Here is an 18,834-nt window from a genome sequence, read left to right as displayed (position 1 = left end):
TATACAATTATTAAATAATTTTTTTAGATATGATAAATGATTTTAGCTATTTTCGTTACCTTCAGGTCCCAGTATATCTCTTTTGTTTTTTAAGTATACATAATTTTTGTTTCTTTTATACCTTTTCATTCTATTTTTTCCATGCCTCTTTTCCTCTTTGTCGTATTACTTGTTCTTTTCTGTTTTTCTAATTTAATAAAAGAATGGCACGTTACACTATACTACTCCAGCGAGGGAATAAATGGATTGATTTTTCTATCTATTTATTTATATATATTAAAAGCATAAATATTTTTAATGTATTTCTTGAATTGAAACTAAATCTCAAAGAAATTTGTTTTTAATGGTCTTTCTTTTCCAACATAAAAGAAAAGGTCTATTGTAAGAAACACTTTCTTTACATAATAAAATCATCAATTATAGGTAGCATTAAACAATTTTTAAATAAAATTGATTAGAACCAAAAAGTTCTGTGATGACGATTTAAAAAGGTGTTGTACAAAGAACTCCTATGCAGTAACTCAACGTCCATTTTGAAAGCGAAATGTCTGATATGTGTACTATTATTGAACAGCAGCTCGTAATAAAATCCATTCAACAACCATCCTTTTGAATCTACCATTCATTAATTCGCTCATTCATTCACCGAAAAATCAACATACGAAATCCACACTTACAATCTTCCTTAACACGCACAAAAAGTTAGTTATGACTTGCCACAATTATACTAATTTTGTTGGATTAGTTTCTTCCTATTGTAGTCATTGTCACAGCCGTCAAATACTACACCTATCATCAACACATCCTTCACTTTTTCATAATAAAAAAATAAAACTAAACATATTGTTGTGAATAAGAACAGGCAAAAAAAAAAAAAAAAGACGATTAAGAATTAAAGGTGGCCATGTTTAAGGAAATGAAGTTATATATAGTAGCAGTCTCCCTGCATCGGTGTGTTTGGTGGTGATTGGTCATAATGGGCAGAGGTAACCAAACAGTCCCATCTCACTCCGATGCGATTGCAGAAGGATACGTTCCACTTGATTCTGGCCATGCTCGTCTTCAACAACTCGGTTACAAGCAAGAACTCAAGCGTGACTTATCGTATGTTTCTCTTCTTTCCATTTTTTTCACTGCACTCTTTCTTTTTTCTTCTTAAATCTTGCTTTGAACTGTGACAGGGTGATTTCGAATTTTGCGTTTTCGTTTTGTATTATTTCGGTGCTAACCGGAGTCACTACTCTTTACAACACTGGGTTGAACTACGGTGGCACTGTTTCCATCGTCTATGGTTGGTTCATTGCCTCTGCTTTCACCATGATTGTCGCGCTTTCAATGGCGGAGATTTGCTCATCCTTTCCCACTTCTGGTGGGCTTTACTATTGGAGCGCCAAGCTTGCTGGGCCCAGATGGGCTCCCTTCGCTTCATGGATCACCGGCTGGTACCATTCCCGATTCCTTTAACTTATTTTCCCCAATTAATGGCTCGTAAATTTGTTAATACCGAGTTGAAAATGTCTCTATTTGCGTCACAAGCAACTTCTGGTTATGTAAGAGCACGAGAGTGCAATTTTGCAGTTTGAATGAGGATCTTGTTAGGGACTGAGTTGGATTTAAGGTTTAGGAAACAAAGAATGGAAACAGTGCGAAGGAAAACTACTTCGTAATATTCTCCACTCTCTTCCGATTCGTTAGAGAAGAAGAAAAAAAAACTGAAATAACTGCACCTAGGAACAGGAAAAAGAAATGCAGGCACAGAGATGGAAATATATGAGAATTTCCAGAGGAGAGAGAAAGGAGACGATTGTAACAAAATATTCCTTGCCTCACTTTCCCTCTACAACCACATATAAAACGTAAGTTAGGGGCCAATAAAAAATCGTTGACCAATAGATTGATTATTTTGGGCCGTGTACTTTTTTTTCCTCACACACCCATATCATTTGGATCGTGTGTTACGGTCTCACGAATTTCCCCACCCTCTGTATTTCTCTCTTCTGCCACTAATGTTGTTGTTACACATACAAACTAAAATTTCTGAAAATTAATGTTTTGTAATTTAATTGTGAGGTTTTGTGGGGGGGGTGTGGGGGGTTGAAGGAGTGTTGGTAGTAGTTTTATCTATAGGATAACAAGCAGAAGAAAAATAATAATTGATCTTTCAGAACAAATACACTTTTGAGGTTTGTAACATACTAATATTCACCAATATATTTGTGCAGCAAACATGTCATTCTACCAAGTATTGATATTATTGATAGTTAAATCTATCATAAAATGTTCGTCCCAATATATTTATTTCTCAAGATTTTCCACTAGTGATTTTCATTATATTTAAATTTCAGTATGATTGGTGAATAAGAAAACACATCAATAAGGAACATTCACTGAACTAAACAGAAATTTAGACTGTATTTAATAGATAAATCAGAATCAACAATAAGATGGTTATTATGTTAAATCCAGTCCCGAAATTGGCAGTTATAACTTATAATTAATGATATAATGCATAATTTGTTCGTTTTTTTTTTTATTTACTTCTCTAGCTTATGATGTATATTGGTCAACCAGGTTTTTGAAAATTCAGTGCTCTCATCGGGTAAAATTGACTACAATTGCCTAATTTGTTAGCTCTCCTAAGCGCCATGTAGCTTGAAATTAAAGTTTATTGCTTAATCAGTTTGTGAAGTCTAATAACAAGAGACTCTGCCATATTTGCTTTACCGCGGTTGTTTCTCTGATGCATGTTTGATTGTTTATCTGTTTTTGCAGGTTCAACATTGTTGGCCAGGTATTCTTAAGAAGACACAAATTACACATCCTTCACTTTTCGATGTAGATTTCCATTAATCCATCTGATGCTCCAACTTTGGTTTCGTTTTTCATTTGCAGTGGGCAGTGACAACAAGTGTAGATTTTTCACTTGCACAACTGATTAAAGTTATTATTCTCCTTAGTACCGGTGGGAAAAATGGTGGCGGATATGAAGCTTCTAAATACGTAGTTATGGCTTTCCATGGGGTGATTTTGCTCCTACATGGTATGATAAACAACCTTCCTATCTCATTGTTATCATTCCTGGGACGGCTCGCTGCCATTTGGAATGTTGTAGGTATGAAGAAATTTCCTGTTTAATTGTTTTCTGCATTCAGTTCTCCGTGGCAACCTTTCTGAATTTTTAACTGAAATTGAAAATTTTAGGTGTTTTTGTGCTTATGATTGGGATTCCATCTGTTGCAACGGAAAGGGCTAGTGCCGAGTTTGTTTTTACTCATTTCAATACTGAAAATGAGGACGGAATCAGCAGCAAGCCCTACATATTTCTCTTGGGACTTCTTATGAGTCAGTATACCCTAACTGGATATGATGCATCAGCTTATATGGTATATCTTTTCCACTCTTTTCCTTCTTTTTCTTTTCCTAGAATTTATTGCCCTGAAAAACTTTTAGAGTTTTGTTCTCCAATATACAAATCATTCGTAATATTCAGTATTATCCGCTTTGAGACAAAAGAGAGTTCGTATAACTGCTATTTAGAAAAAAATATTCTGGGATTTCCGATAACTTAATTTCATAATTAAAAGCTAAAAAATTCTAACATAAATCACATTACTTCAAAATCAATTTTAACCAAAAATAATTTTGTAAACACCATCTCACCAAGACTCATTGATTACTGTAAATTCATATGCAGACAGAGGAAACCAGGGAGGCCGACATAAATGGACCAAAAGGAATTATCAGTGCTGTTGGGATATCTGTTATAGTTGGGTGGTGTTACATACTAGGCATTACATTTGCAGTCACCGACATTCATTACCTTTTGAGCGAAGATAATGACGCTGGTGGGTATGCTATTGCTGAAGTGTTCTATCTAGTATTCAAGAAAAGATATGGCAATGGAGCTGGGGGTATTATTTGCTTAGTCATTGTTGCTGTTGCCATATTTTTCTGTGGCATGAGTTCCGTCACAAGCAATTCAAGGTAAAACGTGGATGCCAAGCGAGACTTAATTTCTCTACTTAGTGATGAATATAATATAATATAATATGATGCTTAAAACTTGTTCAGGATGGTTTATGCTTTCTCTAGGGACGGGGCCCTGCCATTTTCATCAGTGTGGCGCAAGGTTAACAAGCAGGAGGTTCCCATCTATGCAGTTTGGCTTTCCGTTTCTATATCATTTTGCATGGCCTTAACGGTATGTGATATGTTATAAACTTTGATTTTATAATAATCTGAATATTTAGGTTTCTGTGATTTGTTTTGTTGAAAAGTGACCATATGAGTGAAATGTAATTGTGTTGCAGTCTCTTGGAAGCATAGTGGCATTTGAGGCCATGGTATCCATTGCAACCATTGGCCTGTATATTGCTTATGCCTTACCTATATTCTTTAGGGTGACCTTGGCACAGAGGGATTTTGTCCCAGGGCCTTTCAACTTAGGCTGCTATGGAGTCATTGTGGGGTGGGTGGCTGTTCTTTGGGTGCTCATCATTTCCATACTCTTCTCATTGCCTGTTTCGTACCCAATAACCATGGAGACACTTAACTACACCCCTGTGGCTGTTGGATGTTTGCTTATTCTTGTAGTTTCTTTCTGGTTAATCAGTGGTCGCCATTGGTTTAAAGGCCCTATAACCAATATATAAAAACTTATCAGTTTTTCTCTTTTATGTATAATTTGGTAGAATTTAGTGGTTTTTGGATAATGTTTGTTAGATAATGACATTTATTCATCATTGAAATTGTTTGTTTGGGAATTGTACATTGTTATATGATAGGAATGATACTAAGAATAAAAAACAAAAAAACTCGTAAAAAAGAAAAATACTCACTATTACTATGATGGTTATAACCATAATTATCATTAAAAAATTGACTTGTTACGACGGTTGAGATTCTAACTGTTATAGTAAATTACATTTCTTACGTGAGATCAACAAATACTCGTTAGACTTATTATCTTAGGTTTAGGAACATGTCACACAGTAAGGAAATTATAATTTCAGATATATATTGTCATACTAAGTTAAACTCAATATATCATGTTTACGATTGTAACTAACAACAGTAAGTTGGACTTATTATATTAGATTATGGTTTTTTTTTTTTTCATAGTTGATTTGAAGTTAAATTTATAAACATATCATTTGATATACTTTTTTTCTGTAAAACAGGATGAAATAGTTAGGAGTGTAAACAGCATCAAAGCTGAAATCGTCATTATACAGGGTGAAAATATGAGGGGACACATTATTCTAAAATCATAATTGATTTACTTGGCACAAACTTAAAAAAATCTTAGATAATTATAATAATGTGAATTATATCAATATTAATTTAAATAAAATTAAAAAAATGAATAGAATTAATGTCAATTTAGTTGACACTATTTATAAATAAATATAAATATTAAAAATCAACTAAACTAATACTAACATTAATAAATATTAAAAATAAATTATATTAATATTAGCTTATATCATTTAAAATTCTTCTTTGTCGGTATTAATTGCACCACAAATAGTAGTAAATTATCTCCCCTTCTAACATAATAATTCACTTCAAAATCACATAATTTTGTCTCTTAAGGAGAAATCAATATATAATATTTTTAATAAATTATCAGCAAAAGCCTATATATACACATGTATGTACTGGGTCACAAAGATTACTTTGTTCATGTTTTCTCGCAAGAAGGAGAAAGACAAACACTGTATTTATCAATATCTTGAAAGTGACCTCTACACTTATTCATATGCTTATAATATATATACTATATATGAAGCACATAGGATAATGTCTACTACTGGAAAAGGAAAGGAATATAGGTTTCCATGTATGTCCAAACTTGAAGTTAACCAATGCCCATGTATAGATGGTGCTAACATACTTGCTACATAACAGAAAGTTTCTCATTTTGCTCCAAATTTATGCTTCCATTTGAAAGTTCAATCAATCTGCAAGCACATGTATAGAACAGGAAAAGGAATGAGAAATTATGTATCCTTAGTCTCTGAAGTATGACATAGTTCTTATATTATTTGAAGTATATGTAATAAAATGGCAAACCTTTTTATCTGGTTGGTGTTGTCCATTTCAAGCTACCATTAATTACGAGGAACCCCTTCCTTCTAGAACTTTTCTTAGCATCTCAGCGCATTGATCAACAGCAGCAAGATTGGTTTCATATTTATACAAATTAAAACAGTCAGAGTCTTCCAGAAACGTTTCTACGAAATCACAGAACTCAGTCCTAGGTATGTTCGAATCCACTGAAGCCCCTGTCATTGGTTGTGAATCCCAAGAATCTGTGAATTCCATTCCCACACTGTTCACTGGAATCTGATCTTGATTATGGTTCACGTTCAAGAAAACGTTTGGTGCTGCGAGATCTGGATCCCAAGCTCTTTTTTCAGTGTTGGCTTGCGATCTATGATCATTGAAAAACAAAGAGAAACTGTATAATTAATAATCACCTTTTGTTCCCAAGGTGGACCCTTCAGATGAGGAAGAGTTGGGTTTGTGTCTTGAGGATGATACTTTAGGCAAATAAGAATTGCGAGAGCTCTCTTCAACTTTCAGCCGCAATCTATATTTCTGTGTAAGAAGAATGTTGATGAAGAAAAAACCTAAACAATGAAGCAGACGACAAAACATGCATGGTGACTTTTCCCGGTTCATGAATGCAGCTATGTATAGTTATGGAAAAAGATAACAAAGTAACGGAATCGTGATACCTGTAAAACGTTCCTGGTGCCCTAATTTTATGCATTGATATTCCCTTTAAAACTTACATATAGTACATTCTCGGAGGAAAGCAGAAAAAAATTCAAATCCATTTATGGCAGGTTAAGCAGTAAATTCCAAATAACCCTAACCCTAATAACTTTCAAGAACATATTATTTGGATTAACTTACTATGAAGAATTTTAAAGGCTAATCTGTGAAACATAATTGATCAGAAACTATTGCTTGTCTAAGTTGAAGTAGTAGAAAATTACCTGCAGATGACTTGCAACTTGGCGAACAGTGAGGTAAGATTCACTGACATTCATCCGAACTAATATCTGTTTTGGACGAGCAACTGAATATGAAAAACGGAAGTGAAACACAGGCAATTAAATTAATAATTACTAATATTCTTATCATGAATGAAGCTTCGATCCCTTACTGATATATGTAATCAAGAAAAGAAAAGAGGGAAAAGAAACAGTACTGTTCTCTCCTAATTCTTTCACTGCATCTAAAAACTTCTGATGCAACTCAGGAGTCCAAACACTCAAACGTTTTTTGGACTCGGACATTCTGAAATGTTCATTGGGGTTGTTAATGTTCATCATGGCTGATCCCAAAGAATCTGGCTTTTCGTGCAAAACATATCTCTTTTCTTTTTTCTTGCCTTCACAGTGATCATGGTTTCTTTTTCCGTATGCTTTGTTACCCTTGCACTGTGTGGTTGGCATTGTGTTGTTAAGGGTCCATGTATCAGCATCGCTTCTTCCTCTTTTTTCTCCAAGAACCTGACATTGGGTTTTTGTCACCTGTTCAAAAGTTGAGGGAAAATAATTCATGATAACCAACACCCAGAGAGAAAGTTGAGAAAAATATGAGTACGATAGACATTAATGTGATGTATACATATAGAAGTAAGACAAAGATTTTTTAATGAAGTGTATGATATATATAATAAATGTTATAAAATCATCACACATCCTAAAATTTCGAGGTAGATTTTCTTCATTTGTTTAGTGTAGGTTTAATTTCGCAATAAATCAAAATAATTGTGGGTATTCTGTACGACAGACATTAATAGCTTTTATCGTAAATTCAAAACTCAAAACATTTACATGTACCTGGGTATTCTGTAAGCCTGCGTTTTGAGTGTTTTTGGGTGAACAGGGTCTTGAGTGATACAGATGTTGCCAGAGATATCGAAGATCATTGGGAGTGATTGGCTCCTGAAGAAAATAACACAATCCTGTAGCTAAAGCTTTCCTATTTACATCATCAAACACTCCAGAGTAGATAACTGTGCATGACACAAAACGATGCATTATTAATCAAATGAGTGTACTGAAAGATCTGAAGTACTGGAACTTACAGATGATAGGAACATCCTTTTCAACTGCTACATCCAGAAAAGAAGGGATATCCATGTCAGCCATATCAGCTTTAGCCATGATCAGTTTGAACGTTCCTTCTTGATGCCAGATCATGGATGCAGCAGCGGAAGCATTATTTGTAGCAGTAACTGATTAACCAAACAATTATCAGAGCTATTAGTTGAGCACATATCTAACACCAGATTCAATTCTTATGAACTCTTACAGAAAGTGTCAAATTTTTAATTACTCCTCAAATGCTAACCCGAAAAACACTGGTTAAAGTTTTACTGTGTGATCATTTTGAAAACCATTTTCAAGAACGTTCTTGGATCCTAAAAGCTGGATCCGTCTGAATTTATCATTTTACTTACATGTCAGCAAAAAAATTCAGTGAGATGAAAGTGGCAAAGAGAATTGAGAGAAAATTTGAAGTATACCTTTGAAAGAATATAGCTGAAGAATTGCTGAGAGATACGAACGTGAAATTTTGTCATCATGCACTAGCAGAATTCTAAAACCTCTTGCAAAACTAGGAACATGTTTTATCAGTGAAATTGACTCATCTACCATTTTCACAATGTGAAACTGAATAGAGGAATGAACCAATTGAAGGATTAAAGCACAGAGGAAGAAGAATTTTGAAGTGTTTGTGGATTATAAAGAACTAAGGTGTTTGAGTACATTATATGAAGTAGGAGGACAAGTGTCAACCAAGGTGAAATAAACGTGACCATATAAAAGGTATTTTTTTTAATTATCAACGTTTTTGTACCCTTTTCTGGAAACAATATACTTTTTAACTTAATTAACTCATAAATTTAAATGATTTCAATTGTGATCTATATAGTTAAAAAAAATTATTTTCCAATTATAGATATAAAATTTTATCTTTTGGGATGACGCGGGTGTATCCTTACATTGTCATTACTTATATGTTTTTAAATAAAAAATTAAAAACTAGTTTTTTTAAAAAAAAATTCGAGTATTTTCAATTAAATTTCTGTTAACAAATTATTATATCGAATGTTCAATATTTATATATTTTTAACTGAGTCTCTACATCAATTAAAATTTGGAAATACCAAACAATGTTACTTAATAGAGATAATTAGCATTGCGAAACTTTATTCTTTTTATTATTGAGTTCAGTGCTATGCTTGACAGTGTAAAATTAAATAATCAAGTCATCCAATAAATTAGTTAAAAATATAAAAAATTTAAACACTCAATAGAGCTAAAATTTTAATAAAAATTTAATTAACAACACTTCAATTTAATGAAATGCTTCAAATTGAAGTAAATTTCATTTTATTGTTATATAAAGACACATAAATAAGGATGATGTAAAAAATTAACAGAAAAAACAAGTGATAAAAAATTAATTCAAAATAAAATTAAAAATTAGATACTCACTAAATTAAATTTTTTTAATAAATCCAATTAAAAATACTCAAATTTATAAAAAAAGACTTCAAATTTAATTAAGATTTTTTTTACTAAACTTAATTGTGCATACAAAATTTAATACAGGTTAAATTAACAATTTTGTATTAATAGTTATATCACAATGTATGATAACTTCTTAGTTATTTTAAAGACTAACGATTTCTATGTAAAAAGATAACAATTTCATCATTCATAGTAATTTAGAATTAGGAAACATAAAACATTTATAATATACATGCCATTTTAGTACAAAAGTAAAATTATAAATAGGTTTGAGAAGGGTAGTGACTTATGGCATGTGTTAGACATTGACCATCACAGGAACTCTAGAAGGTTCACTAAAAGACCTTGTAATTACTAGTAGCAAATGGTAGTTAAATAAAAAAAAAAAAGACATGGTTCACATTTTCTATATAAAATAGTAAACTTCTACTACAAGTAATGTGGTACTGAATAAATTTAAGAGTGTATTAATTTTAAGAATTATTCTCACATTTCCAGAAATAAATGTAGTTTATAATGTTATTTTTTTTTTATAATTCTAGTAGTATTTTGTTGGTGAATTAATTAATTGTTCTATTTAATAACAATACTTTTCCCTGTTTAGGTTGTGAAAAATTTAATGTCTATGAAAGAGTGTTGTTGAATTAATAATAATTCATTTAAAATTTATTAAGAAATTTGGTTTCCATGCTTAAAAAGTCAAATATTTTAATATCTTTATAATTTTTTTACCGGATTTTCTGAGATAAAGTGAAACCTTCCACTCTGTTGCAATAGCTGTCGCTTCAGTCCGTTTCAATTAGGTTTGTTAGAACCGTGTGTAAGAAAATAAATAAAAGATATGTTAGAAGATAATAAACGAGTAAAAAGAAAATGAGTTTTTGAAAACTAAATAATCATTTCAAAAGTTTCTTTTTAAGGATAATATGATAATTAAAAAGAATTTTTTTATAATGATGAAAAAGAAAAACAGAAATAGCATTGTTTTTATAATTAAAAAGAAAAACAAGTTTTTTATAACTAAGGAAAAACAATTTCTTATAATTAAAGAAAAATAATTTTTGTACAGTCAAAAAATCTGTTAGATATAAATACATCTCTATCTATCTTAAAAAGGGTACTCTGATTTTTAAACATTTAAAAATATGAACTATTTTTACAATATGACAAATTTAAAAAGTTGTCAAGAAAAAACACAAACTTAATTTAAAAAATATCGATAAAATATTCAAAAAAGAAAAAGAAAATTAAGTCAATAAAGATTTTAAAATATCCTCAAGTCAATTTCGTTATCACTTCTGAATTTTTTTGAAAAGAATAACATAAATTTTATTTTTAAATCTACATAAATCAATCATCTCTTCCTCTTCGAATCATTAATTCCATAAAAATACATACTAAATTTCATATTAAATTATGTTGATGAGAGCAGCTTAAACTCACAAAGGACAAAAGATAATTATATCTTATTTAATAATGATTTGTTTTAAATACAAATCTTATATATTGTAACAACACTCTATTAAGAAATTGTAACTAAAACAAAATAACAAATTCCTAAACAACCTTCACTAACATAATTGAGTAATTAAATATAAATAATTTTCTAAAAACTTATATAAGTAAGAGGAAACAACAAATTCCAAATTCCTAATGCACATGCACACTGATGTACACGTTCAACACTCTTTTTTGATGTACACGTTCAACACTCCTCCTTGCATCAGTGAATGATAAGTCCAAATGTTTCTCTTAGTAACTCATACTTATTTTTTGGAAGTGTTTTGGTGAAGATATCTGAAATAACTTGATATTGTATTGCTTTGTTTTTTCCATGAAAGACATGATTTTTTGAGATGATAATGGTTGTCTAGTTGTCCACCATTACTTCCGTAGTAATCTATTGCTCCAAGTGCAAATCAATTAATATTTTTCCAAGCCATAAGGCTTGATCTAGAGTTGTTGTGGTTGTGGTAGACTGTGCAACAATTTCTTACTTTTTGAACTCTAAGAGAATATTCCTAATTCAAAATTGAAAAATAGCCCGAAGTGCTCTTCATGTCATCTAAAGATCCTCTCCGGTCACTGTCAGAGTAACCTTGCAACTTGAAATCTTGTGATTGATTAAACTTCATGGCATAATTTAAAGTTCCATTGACATATCTCAACATTCTCTTTGCTGCTTTCAAATGAGATTCTTTAGGACAATTCAAAAATCTTGAAAGTACACCTACTATATACAATATATCAGGTTTTGTTGTTGTGAGATACATTAAGCAACCAAATAAGCTTTTGTAGAGTGTTTCCTCCACTTGTTTTGAAACATCATATTTGCATAACTTCTCCTTTTGACACATATGAGTGTTCACACTTTTATAATTTTCCATGCTAAACTTCTTCAGAATCTCCTTTGCACACTTCCTTTGACTAATTAAAATTTCACCACTCTTTTGCTTAACCTTCGTACCAAGGAAAAATGACATTTCTCTTAAGTTTGTCATCGCAAAAACCTGCATTATTAAACTCTTGAATACGTTTAAGATTGCTGCTAGTAACTAGGAGATCATCAACATACAAAGAAATCACAGCAAAATTAGCTTGATTACGTTTTGTGTATAAAGTGAATTCTCTAAGACTTTTAACAAAGCCTAGTTTTGATAAGAATTCATCAATTGTGTTGTAACAAACTCTTGAGACCTATTTGAAACCATATAAAACCTTCTTTAATAGATAAACTTTATCTTCATGTCCTTTCACCCAAAACCCTTCACGTTGCTCAACAAAAGATTTCTCCCTCTAGAAATCCATTTAAAAAGGCTAACTTGACATTAAGTTGGTAGATTTTATATCCTTTTGTGCTGTAATAGCTAACAACATGTTGATGGTATCATATCTTATTACCGGTGCAAAAGTATCAATGTAATCCACTCTAAAAATTTGAGCAATACCCTTTCACGACTAACCTTGATTTGTACTTGATGATTGAACCGTCTACATTCAACTTTGTTTTGAACACCTATTTCACTCCTATGAAGTTCATGTCTTCAGGCCTTTCAACAAGCTCCCAAGTTTTTTTTTTCAATCATGAAAAATTCCTCCTGCATTGAAGCCATCCATTTGGGATCCTCCATATTGCTTCATAATAACTTGCAGGTTCTAACACTGTTACATTTTGCATCTATCATAAATATCTGAAAGTAATTTAGTACCCATTATAAGTGCATCATTAACTAGCTAATATTGATTTAACAAATGGTCAACTATTGACATTTTTTCAACACCATTCCAATTCTATTGTTCATCCTTCATAAAGTACACATCCCTACTTGTAAGATTTTTCCTTTTGGAATGTTGAAAAACTCTATAAACCTTGGATAATGAACTATATCCCACGAAAATCCTAGATTCAACTTTCTTATCTAGCTTGTCTCTCTTAATCTATTACACTAAGTGATGTTAGGAATTCAAGTGAGTCTAAGTCCCACATTAACCAGAAATGAGAAAGTAGAGCACTATATAAAGATAAAGACCCATAAACCCAGTGCATTAAGGTTTTGGGTTGAGAGTGGTGTCAGTGTCTTATGTGGTTAGGCTCAGATCTCATTGGTGTTGTTCTCCTAGTGAAACCCCCTTTGTAAAACCTAACAAGTGAAACATAAACATCCAAACACTTTAAAATATTTCAAATATTGCTACAAGGAAGGTAAAGCAAATATTGTCACAACTTAAACATTAATACACAACTGAATGAAAATAGGAGTAGGGAATATTATCCCAATAAAAAAATATTACCTATAAACACTTTTTTTTACTTTTTCGAGTAAAAGAAAATTAGAACAAGATATCGGTCTTCGCTCTCATCTTTATTCTCCATGCAACGAAGATTTGGAGAGGAAATAAAGAAATATAACTTTTTGAATAAATTTTCAGTACACCATCAAGTCAATAATATTCCTTCCGTTCCACAATCCTAAGAAGCGGAAAAAATAAAATCACTTTTAACCCAACATATGTTTTTGTTTGAACACAAAAAAAGAATGGGAAAAGATGTAAAATTCGGACCACAGATAAGGGACATAGGAAAGCTTGTTTTAAACATGGGTGATTTATTGTAAAATGAACATGTGTTAATAATTCAATTTGGATTATTTGAATAAAACCCAAGGGTAATTATATATATATATATATATATATATATATATATATATATATATATATATATAATTACATAGATATGCCGAAGAAGATTAATATGTTAGATTGAAGTATTTGGCATATACTATACATATATTATATTTTCAGTGGTATCTAATACACGTATCGTATTTATGCATCATAGATCATTATCTATTTACCAAAAATCAATCACAAATCATACGCATTATTCGGATAAATATTACAAAACATTAATGCATGTCTAGTTCTGCATTAAATTTATATAAAATTAATTATATTTAACTTTTTAATTTATATTCAGTATATGTTTAATTTTCAAAATTAATTAAAAAATAAAAAAATTACTTAAATAACTAACTCTTACTTTGGTGTCGAAGAATCGATTATATATACAAGTCCACTGATATTTCTAATTTAATACACTTAGATTTTGTTATCATGCGTCATTTTCAAGACAGTGCTGTAATGATTGGCTATTGTAAATTTAAATTAAACTAAACATTCTTCTGTATTTTTAAATAATTTCATTATTTGTAGGAATATATTCAAATTTATTTTATTGGAAAAGTTGGTAAAGTATGTAGATAAGTATTGTTTTGAAATAATAGACTGATAAACGAATTTAAAGTTTGAAGCGGGATAGTGAGACAGGAGACGAGATCGCCTACAGAATCCACAAACACTCCAAACAATCCTCACCTTTAAATTTTATTTATTTCATCACGAAACATGATCTAGAGCGTGCATCATGTGCAGTTGTGTAGCCGATTCTGTTCGGTGAAATAGAACACACTACAAAATGCCAACATCCAGAGACACCGAGCGACACAGGTCGACGACGATGGTGAAACTCTCCATCCCTTACTCGATTTGAAATTAGGGTTTCTCTTGTAATCGCCATCTCATATTCTTGATTTGTTTGCAGGATGAAATCGAAGAGTTGGAACCATTGTTTGACTACAGCCGGGTTCAGCCTGTGAACCCCATCACCATCGATGGTGCGTTTCTTTTCTTGAAAAATTTCGACTACTTCAAACCCTAATTTTTACAAGATTACTGTTTACCCTTTTTATCACTACCCTACGGGAGTTTGTGTTTGAATTTGAATGTCTGATTGTGATGGTCGCAGATGATTTTTATGATGACGACGATGTGATTTTTCTTGATGGTAAGAAGAGGAAGACTACCCAGACTGTAAGTCTTATTTTAGGCTCTGATTTTCACGTATTTGTGCCCTGATTATTGGTTTTGGTTTTGTAACTATTGAAAATGTTGGGGTTTTAGGTTGAGGATGACAAGAAGACCAATGGGAAAGGAGTCTCAGTGGTGAACATTGAAGATCAAGATGATGATTGGTTACCCCCTCCACCAATGAGTGCAAGTAATTCGCAGAGGTCGATTGATGATGATTCAACTTTGAAAAAATTAAGGTTGTGTACTTTTCACTCTCCTTAGGAATTTTCAAATGCCAAATCTTAGTTGCTTGCTATTGCTTCTTTTTTTACTCCCCCGTGAAATTATATTGTCATTGTTCTGCGCTGGAATTGGTTGCTCCAACAGTGATATTATAGGATAAGAATAATGCATACATCTGTAGTCTATTGTGGGATGGGTGATAGCCTTTTTTATGTTCTTGAAAAAAAAAATTGGCCACTCAACCCTAACCACATAATGCAATGATAAAATGGAATCGTTGACACAGTTTTTCATTTTGTTTCTGTATATCTATACTTTTTGTGTGTTAATCATCTGTGGTTTCCTCTGGAACTAGACTTGCCTTTTGCGTTGCTCCACATGTGGATATTACACAGAAAAAGATGTGCATTGGTGAATAAAATGGTTTTAATTTTCCATATAATTACTCCCAATACCTACCCGCTTTTATCTACAGTTTCTAACAGGGTGTTACTTATGCATGTAGATTAAAGAAGCAGGAACTTGCCTCATTTGCTGAATCAGCAAAACAATTGTTAAAAGATGTGGAAGAGTCTTCTAAATTCGAAGTTAATGATTCGTTGCAGTCTTCGGTAGATGGTGTAGATGAGAAAAGTCTACAGCATTCTGAAAGACCAAAGATTGTCATTTCTGTTCAAGACAAAGATGGAACAAAGCAGATTCGAATGTTCATGGTATATAATTCCGTCAACAGATATACTTTTTGTTGTCAATGCATGATTATCGTTATCCTATGATTCACGATTCGGTTCATCAGCTTGGTGATACAATATTTGCGTTGCATTAATTGTTTCTGAATTGCTTGTGAACCATGCAAATAGCAAAGGATCGTGTGAATCACCCTCGCGCAATTCTTCAGCAGTTGGGGTGTGACATCTTGCTGTACAAAGCCATCAGCTTTGTACCCGGCCATTGGGGCTGGAATAATAATTTTCACAACCAAAGATCCAGTCTCTGTTCCACTTTAGCTGCTCTTACTGCTAGTGGAGGGAGATGACCCACAACCCTAATTTAAAACAAAGAAAAATGTTTTTTTCCTTTAGGAGTTTCTCTGTCTTAGATGCAGGTCAAACACCACCGAGTTATGATTTTTTACTTTGGGCCGTAAGTTATTATTGGATCACTGGGAAATTCTTCCTCCTGCACCGTATATTTTTCTTCTTCCAGCTCCCTATAATTATATTTGATGGACAAAACTGCTCTTATGCTATCCCGATTGTTTTATTTTTCAGGTAAAATCTAGTTGTAATTATTGGCACAAGAGTTGTGTTTCTGTTTTTTTTTTTCAAAGCTGCTTTTGTTGGGACAAGAATTGTGTTTCTGATTTTTTTTTTTCAAAGCTGCTTTTCATTTATAGGCCAGTGGACATATTTTCAAAACAGAGTTTGGCCTCAATCCTTACGCTCATATTTTATTTGTCTCTAGGATGACAAGTTTGAAAGGATTGTCAAGACATATGCCGATAAAATCAAGTGTGACCAGAAACAGATAGTATTGTCCTTTGATGGTGATAAAATAAGTTCGTCCGAAACCCCTGCTAGCCTTGGGATGGAAGACGATGATATTATTGAAGTTCACGTGAAATCACGTTGATCCAGGTGAGTAATATTCTATCTTTCTGTTTTTAAGAAATCTTTGATTTTGTTCATAGTATTACGATATCTTGCATTAGTAATGCACTTCTGACTTGAATTAATGTAAGGGTGTCACCTGCGTACTCACTTTCTGTCATTGACTTGTTTTTTTCCAGGGAAGTATCATATTGTCTCCTGCTCCAGTAGCCGTTCGATTGATTGCTTCATTCAAAACGTAATTTGCTTCTTTTTGCTGGAAATAGTTACAATATCGCCTATACTCATCTGACCAGGTAATCATGGTGCTCAAACTGACATTTCGGACGATGTTTGGGAGTTACATTACCCTTGAAGGTTTTTGTGTTTTTAGCATCTTTAGTAAAACAAGAACAATTCTAGTTCGTATTTGCAATACTTATTTGTACAGCAAATATTTTGACAGAATAGTTTAGGCACTCTTTTGTTAGATGTTTGTCATATAGGTCTGTTAAAATCCAGAAAACCTCCCGGTATTAGAGGTGCCTGCATTTTGTTTTCTGCTGTTTGGTTGATCGTTCAATAGATCTGTAAGCGAAGAGTTAGCTCAAAGTCGATTCCGAAACTTTAGTTGAAACACACATATAGAGATTATTTTTAACACTAGATTACATAAACAAATGCAAGTATCATTTTATGGTTACTCATTTTCAAATTAGAGATTTTAATTTGTAGTCCAGGATATGTATTAATTTTAATTTTTCCAATTTATTATCCTCTGACGTTATTCATAGAGACAATTAGCGAGCATGTCTCTTGAAGACTGTTAAAATGCTAAAATTTTACGCAAAAATATTCAAGCAATCTAAAAAAAGAGAAATGGTTTAGAACAATGAATCATACAATGCATTTTTATAATTAAAAGAGAGAGAAATAGAATTATGATAGAGATGGAAAAGGTACCGTTCATGTATTAAAGGCTTAAGTATGAGTTTAGTTCTTTAATATTAGAAAGTTGTTTTTTCTTTTAACGTAACTTAGTCCTTTCAAAAACATAATTGTTTTTCTTTCAAAGTTGATAGAGATGATTATCCTTGTTATTTTATACATTTTCAATAAAAATCAATCAATATATATTGTAATATCATTTATATTGATCTCAAAATTTCCTATGACATGAAAACAAGATTAAATAACATCTTGTTATTCAGTTAATAAAAATTTAATAAATTTACGTAAATACTTTTTTTTTCATATGTAAAACTTTTGAAATATTCTTATCTACATAGTAGGTAGTCAACGTAATCAATTTTTGATATCTTTTTATTGTGTGTTTGAATAAGACAATTTAAGAAGGTAATTTATTTATTTGGAGAATTTAAAATTTTTTCAAAGAATATGACATATTTTGATGAGAAAATAAAAAGAAAATTGAAATTGAGAAATTTTAAGAAGGCATTTCAAACAACTAAAATACTAAAATTTAAACTTTATTTAAATAATGAGGAAATAAAAATTCTTTAAGTTGTGAAATTGTTCATTAGTTAAGATAAAAATGTCCACAAGTCTAAAAAGTTGAATTGGACCGAACATAAAATTGAGATGAGTCAGCTTAGATCAAAGGTCGAGTCAAGATGATCTAGGTCAAAGATCGAATCGGATCGAGTTAGGTTGGATCGAAGGTCAAGTAGGGTCGAAGGATGAATTGGCCGGATTAGAACAAGCATACCGGCCTAAGTCGAAAGTCGAGTTGGGCTAAGTTGGGCCAAAGGTCGATTTAGGTTGGGCGGGGTCGAAAGTCGAGTTAAGTTGGACTAAAATGAAGATCAAGCTAGGTCAAACTAGATCGGACTGAAGGTTGACTTGAGCCTATCAGAAGGTCAAGTCGGGACAATTCATACTAAATGCTGAACCATGTCGGTCTGGACTAAAGGTTGAGTTGTGTTAAGGTTAATTTGAACCACAAATCAATACGAGTTGTATCAAATCAAATTTCATAACTAAATTAAGTTAAATTTAAATTAAATTTAAAGATAGAGTTGAGTTTGCGGTAAAATAAAAAATTAATTATTTTATAAAAAAAATTAAAATTA

General features: G+C 31.8%; 3 protein-coding genes across 3 annotated transcripts; 2 read left to right on the top strand and 1 right to left on the bottom strand.

Annotated features, from left to right (window-relative positions):
• The first annotated feature begins 879 nt into the window (after positions 1–879).
• Positions 880–4,748, top strand: LOC114190793 (amino-acid permease BAT1 homolog). The gene is made up of 8 exons (XM_028079830.2): positions 880–1,104; positions 1,182–1,442; positions 2,773–2,791; positions 2,893–3,112; positions 3,202–3,383; positions 3,695–3,984; positions 4,072–4,201; positions 4,311–4,748. Exons 1-8 carry the CDS (start codon positions 977–979, stop codon positions 4,650–4,652), a joined length of 1,572 nt encoding a protein of 523 aa, XP_027935631.1. The 5' UTR covers positions 880–976; the 3' UTR covers positions 4,653–4,748.
• An 860-nt stretch (positions 4,749–5,608) lies between these two features.
• Positions 5,609–8,222, bottom strand: APRR6 (pseudo-response regulator 6). The gene is made up of 7 exons (XM_085676068.1): positions 8,108–8,222; positions 7,860–8,035; positions 7,223–7,547; positions 7,008–7,090; positions 6,497–6,603; positions 6,076–6,463; positions 5,609–5,963 (listed from the first exon to the last, which is right to left on the bottom strand). The coding sequence occupies exons 1-6, from the start codon at positions 8,220–8,222 to the stop codon at positions 6,118–6,120; spliced, it is 1,152 nt and encodes a 383-aa protein (XP_085532194.1). The 3' UTR covers positions 5,609–5,963; positions 6,076–6,117.
• Positions 8,223–14,363: 6,141 nt separating this feature from the next.
• Positions 14,364–17,353, top strand: LOC114190095 (Ubiquitin-like superfamily protein). The gene is made up of 7 exons (XM_028078862.2): positions 14,364–14,580; positions 14,662–14,734; positions 14,866–14,930; positions 15,021–15,166; positions 15,658–15,865; positions 16,617–16,789; positions 16,942–17,353. The coding sequence occupies exons 1-6, from the start codon at positions 14,536–14,538 to the stop codon at positions 16,782–16,784; spliced, it is 705 nt and encodes a 234-aa protein (XP_027934663.1). The 5' UTR covers positions 14,364–14,535; the 3' UTR covers positions 16,785–16,789; positions 16,942–17,353.
• Positions 17,354–18,834: the final 1,481 nt, after the last annotated feature.

This window comes from Vigna unguiculata, chromosome 7, assembly GCF_037176805.1.
Source record: "Vigna unguiculata cultivar grain cowpea cultivar isolate G323 ecotype 2 chromosome 7, ASM3717680v1, whole genome shotgun sequence".
Taxonomy (NCBI): Eukaryota; Viridiplantae; Streptophyta; class Magnoliopsida; order Fabales; family Fabaceae; genus Vigna; species Vigna unguiculata.
This window is presented reverse-complemented; position numbering and strand designations above follow the sequence as displayed.